Source organism: Enhydra lutris, unplaced genomic scaffold (genome assembly GCF_002288905.1).
Source record: "Enhydra lutris kenyoni isolate GAN:26980312 unplaced genomic scaffold, ASM228890v2 scaffoldscaffold39, whole genome shotgun sequence".
In the NCBI taxonomy this organism is placed as follows: Eukaryota; Metazoa; Chordata; class Mammalia; order Carnivora; family Mustelidae; genus Enhydra; species Enhydra lutris.
Window position 1 is genome coordinate 13,108,868 of NW_019154123.1, and position 15,799 is coordinate 13,124,666.

Below are 15,799 nucleotides of genomic sequence, written 5' to 3' on the forward strand. Positions count from 1 at the left end.
ACATTCAGACATATATTCAAGGCATTGTTAGCCAAAAAAATCTATGGCATGTATATGGTGATGTACATATCGTATAGACAAGAGTTGAGGTTTATTGATTTTGTATATTTATCTTTAATGATAACTAAGTTTTTAAGAGTTATTTGCCATAATTTTAGGGTCATGAAACTAGTGCCTTGTTAATACTGGAAAAGATAACAGATAGAAACCTCATCAATGCAACCAATGCAGCCTTGCAAACGTGAGTATTTTCAGTCTGGTGTAAACCTGTTTTATGAAAGTCAACTAGAATAATGTTATTTGACCCCAGCAATAAATGAGGTAAAAAGCTTGACATGTATCTGTAAACTAGAGAGATTTCAGAAAGAATCAAGTTCTTAATGTGAGCAGTTGTCTTTCAAGTGACCCCTTAGATCTTAGATCAGAGTCTCCCATTTTTCTCTTGCAATTTCCATTTGCTATTTTACGTTGAGCCTTGGTTTAAAAATAAATAAATTATAATACTGGTTCCCATTCACATGTCAGATCTCTTGAGGATCCAAAAACTAGCCACAGAACCTGTAATTTTTTGAAAAAATTGAAATTGAAATTTGTACTATTTCAATTAGTGGGTTTTATTGTATATTCTATTATATGTATTTGCCAACATCATTTTTTTAAAACAACTTAAGAATGCAGTTTATTTAGTAAAACCTTCTTAACCATTGAGTCTTAGAAGGAAACAAACAAAAGGTATTGGTAAAGATAGATGGCTCTGGGGGCAGGGGACAGTGCTATGCTTATGCACGTTGGAGGGTTTGGCAGCACACTCTGCACTTTGATTTTGTTGTCCCCGATTCCCATCTGTATTGCTGTTAGGATTGGGTTCCTCAATTTTATATTTCTGGGTCATCACAACTTAGCAAAAATGCCCTTCAACAACCAGAATTGCAAAAGAAAGTGCGTGTGTGTGTGTGTGTGTGTGTGTACGTACTCAGGGCCATGTACCTGTGTGTGTGTACACATGTATTGTTTTTTCCCCCCAGACCTCTGCATGTTGCTGCCCGAAATGGGTTGACAATGGTGGTTCAGGAACTTTTGGGGAAAGGAGCAAGTGTGCTTGCAGTAGATGAAAATGGTAAGTAGTTCTGTATTTTTCCTTAACCTATATTTTACTGAAGGTTTTATTTTCCTATTCATATTTGAAGTGAAATAAATGTGGATATTTTGTGTTGGTTAAAGAGGAGAGCTGAAATTAATATTGAATAGTACCATGTGGCAAAGGGAATAAGGGCAAGAAAAATAAGAAGAGTCTGTATAAGAGATAAACTTCTGAATTTTACTACCTGGTTTAATGTTACCACCTTCATTCATCTTAGTATTCAGAGAATTTGTTTGGTCAGCAAATACTTATCAAGGCCCTTAAGAGCCAGGTTCTTATCTAAAGTTAATCTTCAAGGATGCCTGGGTGGCTCAGTTGGTTAAGCATCTACCTTGGGTTCAGGTCATGATCCCAAGGTCCTGGGATTGAGTCCTGCATCAGGCTCCTTGCTCAGCGGGGAGCCTGCTTCTCCCTCTGCCTGATACTCCCCCTACTTGTGTTATCTTTCTCTCTGTGACAAATAAATAAATAAAATCTTAAAAAAAAAAAAAAGTAACACTTTGTTTAAAAAAAAATAAATCAAGTTAATGTTCCTAATATTCACTAGATCCTATCCCCATCCCCTTAAGCCTACTTGAGACTGTCACTTTAGCAATTCTTCACTGTGTCCTGTAATAAGGACTTTTTGACAGGTAGGGATACTCACCACTATACTAACGAGGAATGAGCAATAAGGACTTTTTGTAGGACCCTTCCTAGATTATTCCCATGTGTATATAAACATTATTTCCCTCATCTTAAAAAATCTTCTATATAAGGGGCACCTGGATGGCTCAGTCGGGGGCCGTCGGCTCAGGTCATGATCTTGGGGTCCTGGGATCAAGTTTCCTGTTCATCGGGGAGTCTGCTTCTCCCTCTGCCCCTCCCTTTGGTTTATGTGTTCTCTCTCTCTTAAATAAAATCTTAAAGAAAAAAAAAACCTCCCATTAATCAATCTATTCCACAAGTACTGCAAAACTGTACCCCTTTGCAGCACAGTTACTCAAGTGTTGACTTGAGGCGGCTGTGCTGCCGCCTTCCCCTCTTTTATTCTCTTCTGAGACCCCTCACCGAGTCAGATCTTTGCTACCACTACTTCTTTGCCCCCACCACACTGGTACACTGTCCTCAAGATCACCAATGATCTCCACAATATTGAATCATTTCTTAAGTTTTCATTGTACCTGACTTAGCAGAATTTGGCACAATTGATTATTTCTTTTTTTTTTTTTTTACAGGAATAAGGGTTTTAATATAGAATTTAAAATATACAGGAATAAGGGAGTACCTAGGGATGTGAAGGTTGCAGTCTGCCATAGCAGGTGTTCAATATTTCCCCCAAATAATCTCCATATTTTCCTTTATGCTGCACACTGTTAAATGGATAAATAGGTACAGATCACTTTAGGTTGGGGTAAGAGGGAGAGTCATTTGGTTTGATTACAATATCCTCCTGTAGGTGAACCCAGTCTGCCTTCATTCATAAATACCTGGTTCTTTCCATTGATAACTGGGTGAGGGTTTGTAACTTTGCTGTTTTGATGGTTGGATTAAGTAGCCAGATTCCCTGGGACTGAAATTTGTTTTTTTATTTTATAATTTTTTAATTGAGGCATAATTAACATGCAACATTAGAGTTTCAGGTATATACTTTTTTCTTCATTAAACTTTGTTTACTTGGCTTTTAGGACTTAACACTTCTTTGTTTTTCACCCGGTGTTACTAGTTATTCCTTCTCAGTTTCTTTTGTGAAGTTTCTCCCTAACTTCTTAATATTGGAGGGCTCTGGGACTTGGTCCTTGGTTTTTTGCTTTCCCTATCTATATTCAGTCCTTTGGTTCTTTGATTCAACGTACGTGCTGAGAATTTCTGGATTTATATCTCCAGCCCAGACCTCTCAGTCTCTATAGAGATGTGATCCATTTGCAGATCCAGCTGCGTAATTGACAGTACTATGTGGGTATCTAATAAACAGCTCAAACCTAACTCGTCCAGAATTGAATTGACTCTTCTCCTTTCCCTGCCAACCCTGTTCTCCCCACAGCTTCCTGATCTCAGTTGATGACAGTTCCCATCCTCGTAATTGTTCAGGATGAAAACCTGGGGTTCTTGACTCCTCTTTCTCATACCCAGTGTACAATCCTTCATATACTACTGATCTTCCTCCAGTAGTTCCACCTTTTCTATGCTTACCACCCTGGCCTGGATCCTTTCAAAATATGTGACAAGATACTACTCATTTGAATCTCACTTGACTCACAGTGATCTTCAAGGCCCTTCGTGATTAGTCCACTGCCCTATTTCCTCTCTAACCTCATCTCCTACTCTTTCTTCTCTCCATTCTGTCATGCCAGCCCCTACACAGCAGGGATCTATGTGCATTGTGATCTTTATCCTGACTACTTTCCCTGCCTGGAACAGTCTGGCCTCAAGCAAGTCTTTGAGTAAATTCCTTAACTGTTTCAAATCTTTACTCAAGTTTTATCTTCTTAGTGAAGCCTGTGGTGAACCAATTTATACTACACCTGTTATAGACCTCTGCCACAGCATTCTCAGTTCTTGTCATCCTGCTCTTTCTTTCTGCTTTCTTTTTTTCCATAAAACTTATCTTCAAATAGATATATTTATATATCTATTTATATATAATTTTATAAATTATATATAATTATATATAATATATGTATATATTATATATAATATATACATATACATTATATTGTATTATATATAATTTATATATCTATTTTTATATAATTTAATTTTTTTATTATGTCAATTGTGTGTCTCCCCCACTAGAATGAATAGAAGCTCCACAGTGCTAGGGAGTCTGTATCAGTACCATTACTGTTATATTCTAAGTGCTTAGGAGAGTTCCTGGACATGATGAGTGATTATTTACTGGGTGAGTGATCGTGCCAGGCACTGTGCTCAGTTCTGAAGATAGGATGTATAGAGTAAGACTGGCTACTTCTTTAAATAGAGAGTATAAACAGGCCGTTACAATGCACTGAAAGTGGTTCATTTGGAGTAAACTTAAAATGCTGTGAGAATAGGTAAGAGAGTGTTCGAAGTCTTTCTTACAGGATCAGGGAAGGCATCCCAAAAAAAAAAAAAAAAAAAAAAAGGCCCTGTAAGCCGAAATCCAAAGGACAAGTAGGAAAGTGGGGAGAGAGCTTTCTAAGCAGAGAGTGTGACATATTTAGAGATAGAGCACAGGACACAGTAAATATTGGAGTTGTGCCAGAGCCTCTTAGATAAAGTGGCAAAGGATCTGTGCACTGGGAAATTAGCAGTTAGTCTGAAGGAGAGAGCAAGATTAGAATGGGAAAACAAATTAACATTTACAGGTGAGAGAGGTTGGTAACCAGAATTAAGGTAGAGGCACTGGAGATGAAAAGATATAAATGTTTCTAGAGATCTTATGGAGGGAATCATTGGTACTTTGTGAGAGAAGAAGTCTCATACCTCCTGGCTTGGAGTGCTGTGTGGATGGGAGTGCCATTGTTTAAGACTGGAAAGTAGGAGTAAGAGCTAAATTCATACGGGGGCATGAGAAAATTTCAGTGGAAGCTCCCAAGTGGATAATGGGACATACGGATCTAGAGACCAAAAGCAAAATCTAGGTTGCACATAAAGATTTGGGAATCATAAGTATGTATAGTCATGAGATCCAAAGAAGTGAATGATACCACCTGTAAGTTCAGACTACAGAGCTTTAAAAGAAATTTTCATTTTCAGTAAATCGATTTCTGGAAATACAGCTACTCTGGAAATACTCTCTATATAGAGAGTAAAATGAGCAGCCTAAAATGCTAACTTTATATGTTTGGCCACATAATGAGACTCTGAATCATTAGCTAGTATTCAGATCTTTGTTGATCATTTTTAATATTTTTTATATTTTTTTCCTTATAAATAAACAAAAGGGATAATATAACATGACAATGAAGGTCATCTGTGACCACTTGGGTATCTTCTAACACACTTTGCAATGTGAAATAGTAATCAGGACCCAGAGTTGACAAGTCATAGCAATATATTTCCATGGATTTTCTGGAGGAAGCAAAATATTTTATACTTGCATGGGATAGATTAGACCCTCATCCTAAGGCAGTTTGCTTCTCTTACTTTTCTCTTTAGCTGACCCTGTCAACTCCATGCAGAGGAGAGGAGCCTGCTTTTTGTCATATTCCAACTGTAGAACACTTCTGAGATACTCTTCTCCCTCTCCACCCTTAACTCTGATCCAAGGCATCGTGGCCTGTCTAAAGGGTTGTTCTCCCTGCCTGTTCTGCAGTCCAGCAGGCACCCTCAGACTTACAGAAGAACTCTTGAAAGAACTCTTTCATTTTGAGTAAACAGGGTTTAATTTTAAAATGCACACCTGGGGTGCCTGGGTGACTCAGTGGGTTGGGCCTCTGCCTTCAGCTCGGGTCATGATCCCAGGATCCTGGGATCGAGCCCCACATCGGCCTCTCTGCTCGGCAGGGATCCTGCTTCCCCCCTCTCTCTGCCTGCCTCTCTGCCTACTTGTGATCTGTCTGTCAAATAAATAAAATGTTTAAAATACAAAAAAAAAAAAAAAATGCACACCCTTCAGTCACTCCTGCCAAGTTTGCAGGAGCATCAGTTGTTCCCTTTGACCCTTAAAAAGGGGGAGAGTTTTGAAGGGAAAAAAATATTTCTTCCTTCTCAAGGCTAATACAGCATGGATAAAAATATATAGAACAGGAAACAGCCAAATGTCCAGTAGCTAGAATGGGTAACTAAACCGTGGTATAATCACAATAATGGAATGTATAAACAATGAAAATGAATTGACTATAGTTATATACAATAACATGGATAAATCTCACAGACATGATGTTAAGTGAAAGAAGTCAGATATAAAATAATATATACTATATGATTCCGTTTATATTCAGTTCAGAAAAAGTCAGAACTAAACTATAGCATTTATGAATATAACTAAAACGAAAAGCACAGCCATGATTACCACATAATTCAGGATAGTAATTACCTTTATGGAAGAGAAAAGGGATAGTGAAGGGACATGTGGAGCTCCTGGTTTGCTGGTAATATTCTCTTTCTTAATCTGGATAGTGGCTACATTAATGTTTGTTTGTTTGTTTGTTTGTTTGTTTAAGATTTTATTTATTTGATAGAGATCACAAGTAGGCAGAGAGGCAGGCAGAGAGAGAGAGGCAGAAGCAGACTCCCTGCTGAGCAGAGAGCCCGATGAGGGGCTAGATCCCAGGACCCTGAGATCATGACCTGAGCTGAAGGCAGAGGCTTAACCCACTGAGCCACCCAGGTGCCCCTGTTTATTTTTTGATAAAACATTTAGCTATTTAAAAAAATTATGAAATATATAAATATATTTAATATTTTATATAAAGTGTATAAATAATAAAATATATAAATAAAAATTGTAAAATATATACAATTGACCCTTGAACAACACAGGTTTGAACTACATGGGTCATTTAATAACATGGATTTTTTACAGTACTATAAATGTATTTTCCTCTTTCTTATGACTTTCTTTTCTCTAGCTTACTTTATTATAAGAATACATATAACATATAAAATAAATGTCAGTTAACTGTTTTATGTTATTGGTAAGGCTTCCAGTTGACTGTAGGCTGTTAGTAGTTAAGTTTTGGGGAGTCAAAAGTTATGCAGATTTTCGACTATGCATGGGTTCATGCCCCTAGCCTTTCCCTTTGCCCCCACATTGTTCAAGGGTCAACTGTACATATATGAGTATGAAAGCTAAAGCATTTGTATATATATTAATAGGGAAAACTGTCTAGATGTATAACAGAAAATGAAGCTATAAATTAAAACTTTAAGACTTTTGGGTTGCGTGGGTGGCTCAGTGGGTTAAGCCTCTGCCTTTGGCTTAGGTCATGATCTCAGGGTCCTGGGATCGAGCCCTGCATGGGGCTCTCTGCTCAGCAGGGAGCCTGCTTCTCCTCCTCCCTCTGCTGCTCTGCCTGCTTGTGATCTCTCTCTGTGTCAAATAAATAAATAAAATCTTAAATAAATAAATAAACAAATAAACTTGAAGACATTTGCTGCTAGAGTTCCATGTGGGGTAATGTAAACTTGGCATCATTTGGTGTGCTCTCACCATCTTCTCTCTCACTTCATTTTCAAGACAGGATCTTGTACCAGCCAAGGTACCAAATATTAATTTACTCAGTTTGTTGATACTTTGTATTGCCTTAAGGTTAAAGTCCATCTTCTAAAAGAAAGGAAGAGTTGAAACATTGGTTTTGACTTAGGAGTTTTTAAAGTTTACCTGTTTATCTCCTGTTTTTCTTCAGTGTTCTGTGTCCCTAAGAGAAAAGTTGATCAACAGCCAAGTATCATTCCATTCATTGAACACACATCTTTGTGCACCTGCTCAGTGCTTCTTCATGAATCTGTACACATTTAGATTTCTCCGTATGTAAGCACTAACTATAACTACAAATTACTAAGATTCTTTCACCACTCTGAAGCAAGCTTGATCAGTCTAAGGGTTTTTGTTTGTTTGTTTGTCTAATTCTAGTTCTATATCTTCTGTGAATTTAGGTGGTTATGGATAAGTTTTGAGATTTTGGAGAAATCATCCATCTCTGGGCCTCAGTTTCCTTTTCTTTCCTTTCCTTTTCCTTTTCATCATACACACAAACACACACATATCCTCCTCCCACCCTAAATTTCTAGGACTTTACTCTTTTCTACTGATTGGAAATTTCTGAATCATTCTATTAAACCAATTTATTATAAGCCAAGTAATTTAAACTATCTAGAACTACAGGCCATTAGGCTTATTTTCTTTCTTTCTTTTTTTTTTTTTTTTTTAAGATTATTTATTTATTTATTTATTTGACAGAGAGAGAGATCACAAGTAGGCAGAGAGGCAGGCAGAGAGAGAGGAAGGGAAGCAGGCTCCCTGCTGAGCAGAGAGCCTGATGCGGGGCTCGATCCCAGGACCCTGAGATCATGACCCGAGCCGAAGGCAGCGGCTTAACCAAATGAGCCACCCAGGCGCCCCTAGGCTTATTTTCTTATCTCCTGATGTTTAATTACTGAAATTTTATTTTTAATTCTAGGCTATACCCCAGCTTTGGCCTGTGCCCCCAACAAGGATGTGGCTGATTGCCTCGCTCTCATTTTGGCCACCATGATGCCTGTCTCGTCAAGTAGCCCTTTATCATCCCTGACTTTCAGCGCCATTAACCGTTACACCAACACCTCAAAAACAGTCAGCTTTGAAGCATTGCCCATCATGAGGAATGAACCTAGCTCCTATTGTAGTTTCAACAACATTGGTGGGGAACAGGAGTACTTATACACCGATGTGGACGAGCTCAATGACTCTGATTCCGAGACCTACTAAGAGGCCGAGCCAGAGGTCTGAGTGAGGAGTTCGGACACTAACGCTTCTGATTGTGCTTTTTCAGGAAAAAGGCACTTTCTGATTCACCTATAAATGCAACCTAAGAGGGAAGGTCGCAGAGTGAGCAAATAAGAGAAATGTGATGACGTTAGGAAGAAGAATTTTAAAGGCAAGTTTTGCAAAAGGAACTTCTAGAATCTTGAAATAGACTTGACCAGAGGAAAACACTTTGATATCAAGTTACTTTGTGGAATTGTTTAATTTGGTTTTGCAGTGCCAGGAATAATTTGGGACACTGTGCACCCTAATCTGCTTACACAAGCAACACTATTGTAAAAGAAGAGATAAGAACACTAGATTTAAATTTTACCAATAAAACTACAACTAAATTTAAGGGCAATAAAAGTTTGATACAGTAGGCATTATGTGCACAGCAGATTGCCAAAGGACCAAGTAACTTAAAAGTTTTTAATAGAATGCCATTTTGTGGAAACCAGAATAGGTGAAATGAGACATTATCTAAACCAAACTTTAATATTTCTGAAAAATGAAGCTGAGATTTGGTTTTAAATGTTGATTTTTTTTTTAAAAGAAAACATCTGAAAGCCTTCAAATACTGTATTAAACCATGAGAGAAAGCAGATGTATTTTTACATTTTTTCTTTTACATAAAAATTTAAAAATTCCAACTTTTATAATATTAGAATTAAAAACCAGCTGACTGAGTGCAGTCAGGGTGAAAATACTTGTGATGTAGACATGAGATATATTGAGGTCAGGCCATCATTGCCCAGTTTTGAATGGTTTAGGTTTAAAATTGAACTATTTTTGTTTGAAAATGTAAAGAATTTCCTAGAAAAAGAAAATTTCATGAAATCAAAAAATGGATTATTTTCACCCTGTTTCAGCTTAAGTGATCCTGGGGAATGGAGTTTTTGACCTTGCTACTTTGGATGGTACACCTTCATCATACTTTATTATGTTAACTTAATGTGTTATGTTAACATTATGTTAACTTTTGTGCCTCCACAATGGATTGGGGGATTTTTGTTTTCATTGATTAGTGAATAATCAAAAAGGAAAAAAAATCCCTTATTATTGATAAGTTAACATTATCGGTCTCTTGGAAGGCATTTCTGTATTGGGTCCTATTCAGATTTAAACAAGCTACTACTTGGGGAAAGAAGCAATTGCCTGCTGAATTGGAAAATTGCCTTTCAAATAATAGAGAAAGGCTGATGTTTAGGCTTTTAAATGACAATTTATAAGGTTCTGCTTTTACTGTAACTGTCACTTTCCCAGTAAGAATGATTTCACATATGTAGGGGTCTTACAGATCTGGATAAAGTTCCATAAATTTTCACAAAATGATACCCAATTGCATTTTATCCTTTTTGTATTGTGAAACTGGAAACTTTATGACATTGTAAATTTCAGCTGGTTTTTCTTAATATAAAGTGTGAAAACACAGAACAGTATTTTGATCTATTTGATAATTTTGTGGGGTTTTTGAAGAATTAATGAGCATGTACATAGAAATAGTGACTGCTTGAATACTGTATTTACTTGCACTCTTTCAGTACATCAAGATTCCTGTATATTTTAGAGTATAATAAAACACAGATGTGAGTTGTATTTAATGAATAATGTATTTGTATCTGTGCATATTACCTAAAAATCTATAAAGTTTCTAGGGCATTGACTACTAGATTTTAAGCATTTTTTCTAAAATATTTACAGAAATTATAAATGTAATCCTCCATCTTTTCTTTATAATATAAAGAAGTCATAATGGACCCTTCCTAATTATTAGTGGTAGGAAGGTGAATTTGCATTTTAAAGACAGTGGACTACATTTTCTATTGTACCTTTTGAAAAAAAAAAAAAACAAAACTCGAGGATTCTAAAAGTATACATATGTGTGCTTTCTCTTTCCTTTTAGGAATTCTCTTCTGAATTCCCTGAGGGAATTTTCTAGAATCTCAGAATTGAAAGAGACCTGAGGTTCATCCAGTCTAACCTCTTAACAAATGCAGGAGTCCCTTCTACAAGGGTGATCTTTCCACCTTGAATACTTCCAGTGACTCTACCTCACCAAGCAGTCCATTCAGTTGTTGAGCAGCTCTAACTGTTAGAAAGGTCTTCCTTAGATGGAGTTGAAGCCTCCCTCCCGGTAACTTCTGTCCTTGGGCCTGGGTCTCTGTCCTCCAAGAGAACGCGAAAACGTTGGAAGGATGAATCTCACGCCCTCTGCCATGTCTTCTCTTTTACAGGCTGTTTGACTTACCTGCTGAAGTGATTTCCAGAAGGACTCATTAAACGCAGATTTACCCATCTAATGAAATCCAAGGTGTAGCTATAAAGTAACAAGCTGTTTTTAACTTATCCTCACACATGGCAGAACTTAAATCTTGCATCACTTTATGTAAATGATGCTATTACTGAAAATATTTGTGAGGTGGTTCTTTCAATCGCTTGCCCACTAGGAAGTCTGTTTCATTGCTTTGTGTTCGCATTTTGTGATAGTCTATCCCCAGCTTGATCAGCCACTTCCTTTGGTCTGCACCTAATGAAGGGAAATCCCAAACTACTGGTCCAAATAGTATTTGAACAGCCCTAGTATTGTTGGAGTACGTACATGGACAACTTCAGTGAATGAACACAGCAGCACAGTAAGTTCCTTTATAGTTACACCTTGTATGTCAAAAGCATGCAGGCCCTGCTCTGTAGTGGTTTTTATACTCAAACAGAACAGAAAAGCCTGTTTGCTTTTTTAACTTCTGCATGAAAGATGACATCTGAAATATCTGATGTGTATTATAATAATACCAGCTTCTGTTCTAGAACTACTTTGGGGGAAAATGGTGGTAATAGCAAATGACCTCCTTTAACAAGACACTCAACTCAAACAGTGCCATTTAGTTCAGGAGCTCTAAGTATAGCTGTCAATTTGGGGTTTAATTTGGCTTATATTGGACCTTTTAAATGAAATAAAGTTTTTTAATGCGATAAATCAAGTGTCTTTCTTTTTTATATGTAAACTTCTTTCTCTTTTAATGTCTAATTAGTATTCCAACGAGTTTTTAACCTTTCTTTAAAAACTTGACGGCTTCTCAATGAAAAACTTAAAATTTAGATGAATCTATGTGGGCTTCTCAAATACATTCATTCAACAAATATTTATTGCTTGCCTGCCATATACTAGAGGGTGGGAATGGGCAGAAAGTGAGCCTAGAAATTGTGGTGTCCTCTAGGAGTTACAGTCTCATCATGGAAAGACATACACCTGAAAATAGAAAGTATAAAATTGTAATTGAGGTAGATATGAACAGCTAAGGAAGGTCAGAGAAAGATGACTTTGGAAAAGATCAGAACAGGCTTCCTGGAAGAGATGACATTTAGGCTGGGCACTGAGGAATGTCAGCTATGCTTTGAGCAGGTGGAGAAAGGGGCAAATACCATCTTAAGTGAAAAGAACAAAATCAGTAGTTTGTAAAATGGGTTGGTGGAAGAGAGAGGATGGAATAGGTGTCAGCATTTAACACTCCAGAGCACAGAAAGACCATGCCAACCTACAAAAGAGCTAATTATACACATGTACAGAGATGAGATAACAAAAGTGAGAACAAAAAGATATAAATAGGTGACTGGAAGAGCAGGCAAAGAGGACTTTAATAACCTTACTCAAAATCATCTTACACTGGTGGTAATAATTCAGAATGCCTCTTAAGTGTTTATCACATACTGGGTGAGGTTGTAAGTAATTGAAAGACATCTCTTAATCCACACAACTATCTGGGAAGATAGGTACTATTAATAGTACCATTTAACAGATGAGGAATGAGGCAGAAAGGTGAAGTAACTCGCCCAAGATGACCTGACCAGTAACTGTAAAGCCTGGATTTAAATCTGGGCAGTCATTTCCATAGTCACACTCTTAACCACCTAACAACCTCTAACATGTTTTCTGGTCCTTGTTGAAATTGATACTTTTGAAGTTCGACCACATGCTTTACAACTAAACTATGTAAGTTCCTTTCTGTTTTATTTTCCTAAGTCACTAATGTTAGAAGAAACATAAATGTGACTACAACAGATGTTTATTGCATATCTGCTAATTACCAGAAAGTGTGCTAGATTCTGGACATGTAGCAGTGAAGGAAGAGGTAACAAGATTTGCCCTTAGGATGAGTCTAAGAGAAAAATGTGTACTTACGTTTCAGTTGCTATTGCTGCCCCAAATCTCAACTTTAATTTATTCTCACTCATGCTTTTGCAGGTTGGCTGGCAGGCTTGGGTCTGCTCCCTCTCTGTTGTTCTTCAGACTTGGACTAGACTGCAGAAGTTGTCCAGAACTTCTCCGTGATGATGACAAAAGCACAAGAAGGCAAGCCTTATCACACAAACATGGTTTATGCTTCTGCATGCATCACATCTGCTAATACTCCCCTGGCCAGAGCAAATTCTATGGCCAAGCCCAACCTCAATGGGATGGGGCCATTTTGACACTGCGTGTTGGGGAAAGATAGTTTGAGCTCAGTTTCCACATTTCACTTAGCCCTGAAATGATGAGCCGACCATTGTTTTCATTTTGTCCATAGGCATTCTTGATAGTCTTTGCTTTTTGCCTGTTCATTCTTTCTTGTGGTATCCCTTCTCATGTAGGTAGTTAAGATGTGAAACTGGGTAGCAAAAATATATCTTGACTTGGAAAGTTCTTTGACAGTGCAGACTGATTAGAAAGTATTGGATTTACTCTTTTCCAAAGGTGAAGAATCCACCCTTTCCCTTACCTAAAATTCCACAAGAATGTAGCACCAGTCCCCTCTTGTGTCTTAACTGTGACATCCGTCCCAAACCAGAGCCCAATCTAATGGAAGATAGAAAGTAAAGCTTGAGCAGCGCCTGGGTGGCTCAGTGGGTTAAGCCTCTGCCTTCGGCTCAGGTCATGGTCTCAGGGTCCTGGGATCGAGCCCCACATCGGGCTCTCTGCTTGGCAGAGAGCCAGCTTCCTCCCTCTCTCTGCCTGTCTCTCTGCCTACTTGTGATCTCTGTCTGTCAAATAAATAAATAAAATCTTTAAAAAAAAAAAAAAAGGAAAGAAAAGAAAGTAAAGCTTGACTAGTGACTACTTCTAAACAAACAACAAAAAAAACGCTGGTCCATAAAGCACTCCACTTGGTCTAGATCATTTCTCCATCTCCAGCGCTTGTTTTTTTTTTTTTTTTTTTTTTTTTTTTTTAATATCTTATTTTTAAGTAATCTCTCCACCCAACGTGGGACTCAAACCACAACCAAAATCAAGAGTTGCACACTCCACTGACTGAGCCAGCCAGGCGCTCCCGCTCTGGCACTTGTAGAAGTCTCCATTTCTCCACTTCGTTACTCATTTTTGTGTCCTCATTTTCTTTGTGTTTTTTTTCTCCTCTTGCCCTTCTCAGGATTTTTATTGGTCTTCTTCTTAACTTAGGACTGAAGTATAGACTGAAATAGTATTTCCTTAATTAGAAAAGCCAGTAATTTAATCTTGACATATTTTTTCCTTTTATCCTTCTCTAAACTTTAAGAAAAGTTGCATTTTCACTTGTAAGACCTATTTAGTCCTTTAGCAAACACTTCTTGAGTACATAGCCTGTGACAAGTTCCATATAAATACTGGAACTACACCAGGGATATAGCAGTGGACTTGGTAAGGTCCCTGCCATCAGGAAGCTTATGTCTTAGTTGAGGAGACAGACAAGAAAGATAATGGTAATTACTCTGCAAAGAAAGATTTGTGAGAATAACTGGATAACTATTTGAGATTTTGGTATTTGGGGGAGATCCTTGAGGATAAAGACTGCCTTGCCTGTTTGTACACTAGGGAATTACACAAAAATTCTGACATGAAACACAGATTTTGCTGAGAAGTGGAAGAATGTTAAAGTAACAAATAACAAAAGCAGGAAAAAGTAGATTGAGAGGGTGAGCTAATCCACAAAAGCAAACCTTAGGATTCTGCTGAGGTTACCTAACCCAAAAGCATGTCATGGGCCAACCTAGGGATCGGTTGTCATTTGAATAGAGAGAGGTTGTCATTTGATCTGGATTGATTGAAAGTGTTTATTAGATGCCTGCTGGGTCAGCCATCCCCAGTCCATGGCATGTATCTCTTCACCTTCAGCTAGAAACGAAGATGGTACAATGCTTAGGATTGGACAGGTTAGCACTAAGTTCCAAGACTTGAGCTTCATACCAATATAATAGTTGGCCAAGCTCCTCTCCCTCAAAAATGGGAAGTTGGTTCATTTCTGGTACCCAAAATAACAGCAGTGCTGTGAGTAACGTTGTTTGAGACCTAGTAGAAATAATAAAAATGCATTTTTTACTTGATGACCTGCTTCTTGTAACCTGCTTTTGAGCCCTTATGTATACCACAAAGATGTCAGGCCCTAGCACACATGAGAGAAGAATTGCCTGTGGTTATGATACTCATTTTAAGAAATGCCAAAATCCAAGAAAATGAATGAAGAGAATTGAAGGGATAGGGACTTCTGGAGAAGAGCTTTGTCTTTATCCACCTATAGGTACCAATAAATATGTGGGGGCATGGAGGGAAAGTCCATCGATTGTCTGCAGTTAGGTGACTAAGAGGAATAGATACTGTAAATGGTCAAATAGCTTTTACCAGCAGATGTCAGTGAAAATGGCAGAGAAAAGAACTTCTGAGTCTCAGAACAGTGACCTTCGTGGCATTTTAACTTGCTCTAGTGGCATTCCTCATTCCAGCTCTGCAGTGGTCTTGACACCACATTCCTGGTGCAGCTTAGTAGTCACAAGAGAGAAGAAAACAATGCTAGAGCTCTTTCAAAGCCTCATTCCCAGAGTTGCCATTATTTGGTCTGATGGTTCCCTGGAATGCCTCACTTCCAAGGCTGTCTGCAGTTGAGCTAAGTCAGAGTGGACCCAGTTTGAAAAGTAGTCTCCCTGGGGAGGTGTTTGTTGAAACACCCAGTTTGAAAAGTAGTCTCCCTGGGGAGGCAAGAGTTTTAATGTTGTACTTGCTTTAGGTGATGAATAAGAGCTGAGGTAAGCAGTAGATTAACCAAAGTTTAAGAGGAAAAGCTGGGGGAATCAATATCCAAAGGAGCTTTGGAAAGCTCTGGCATAGTTCTAGGAATCTAGAATGCTGCGTGCACACATAGAGCTGTGGCCACCAGTGGAAGAACTGAGACAACCCTGTGTTCTCACCTGTGGCTAATTTTGAGGCTCTGCACAAACAGGATGTGAACGCCAATTTTCAGCTG

At 38.0% G+C, this 15,799-nt stretch overlaps 1 protein-coding gene across 2 annotated transcripts in view; it reads left to right on the forward strand.

Moving 5' to 3' along the window:
- LOC111155016 (ankyrin repeat domain 28) overlaps nt 1-8,701 on the forward strand; it is a 123,643-nt gene extending 114,942 nt beyond the window's left edge. For both annotated transcript variants that reach the window (XM_022515010.1, XM_022515011.1), the window contains exons 26-28: nt 159-241; nt 1,026-1,117; nt 8,227-8,701. In XM_022515010.1, coding sequence (XP_022370718.1) covers nt 159-241; nt 1,026-1,117; nt 8,227-8,513 — 462 coding nt within the window. In that variant the 3' untranslated portion in view covers nt 8,514-8,701. The remainder of the gene's footprint in view (nt 1-158; nt 242-1,025; nt 1,118-8,226) is intronic.
- The last annotated feature ends 7,098 nt before the right edge of the window (nt 8,702-15,799 follow it).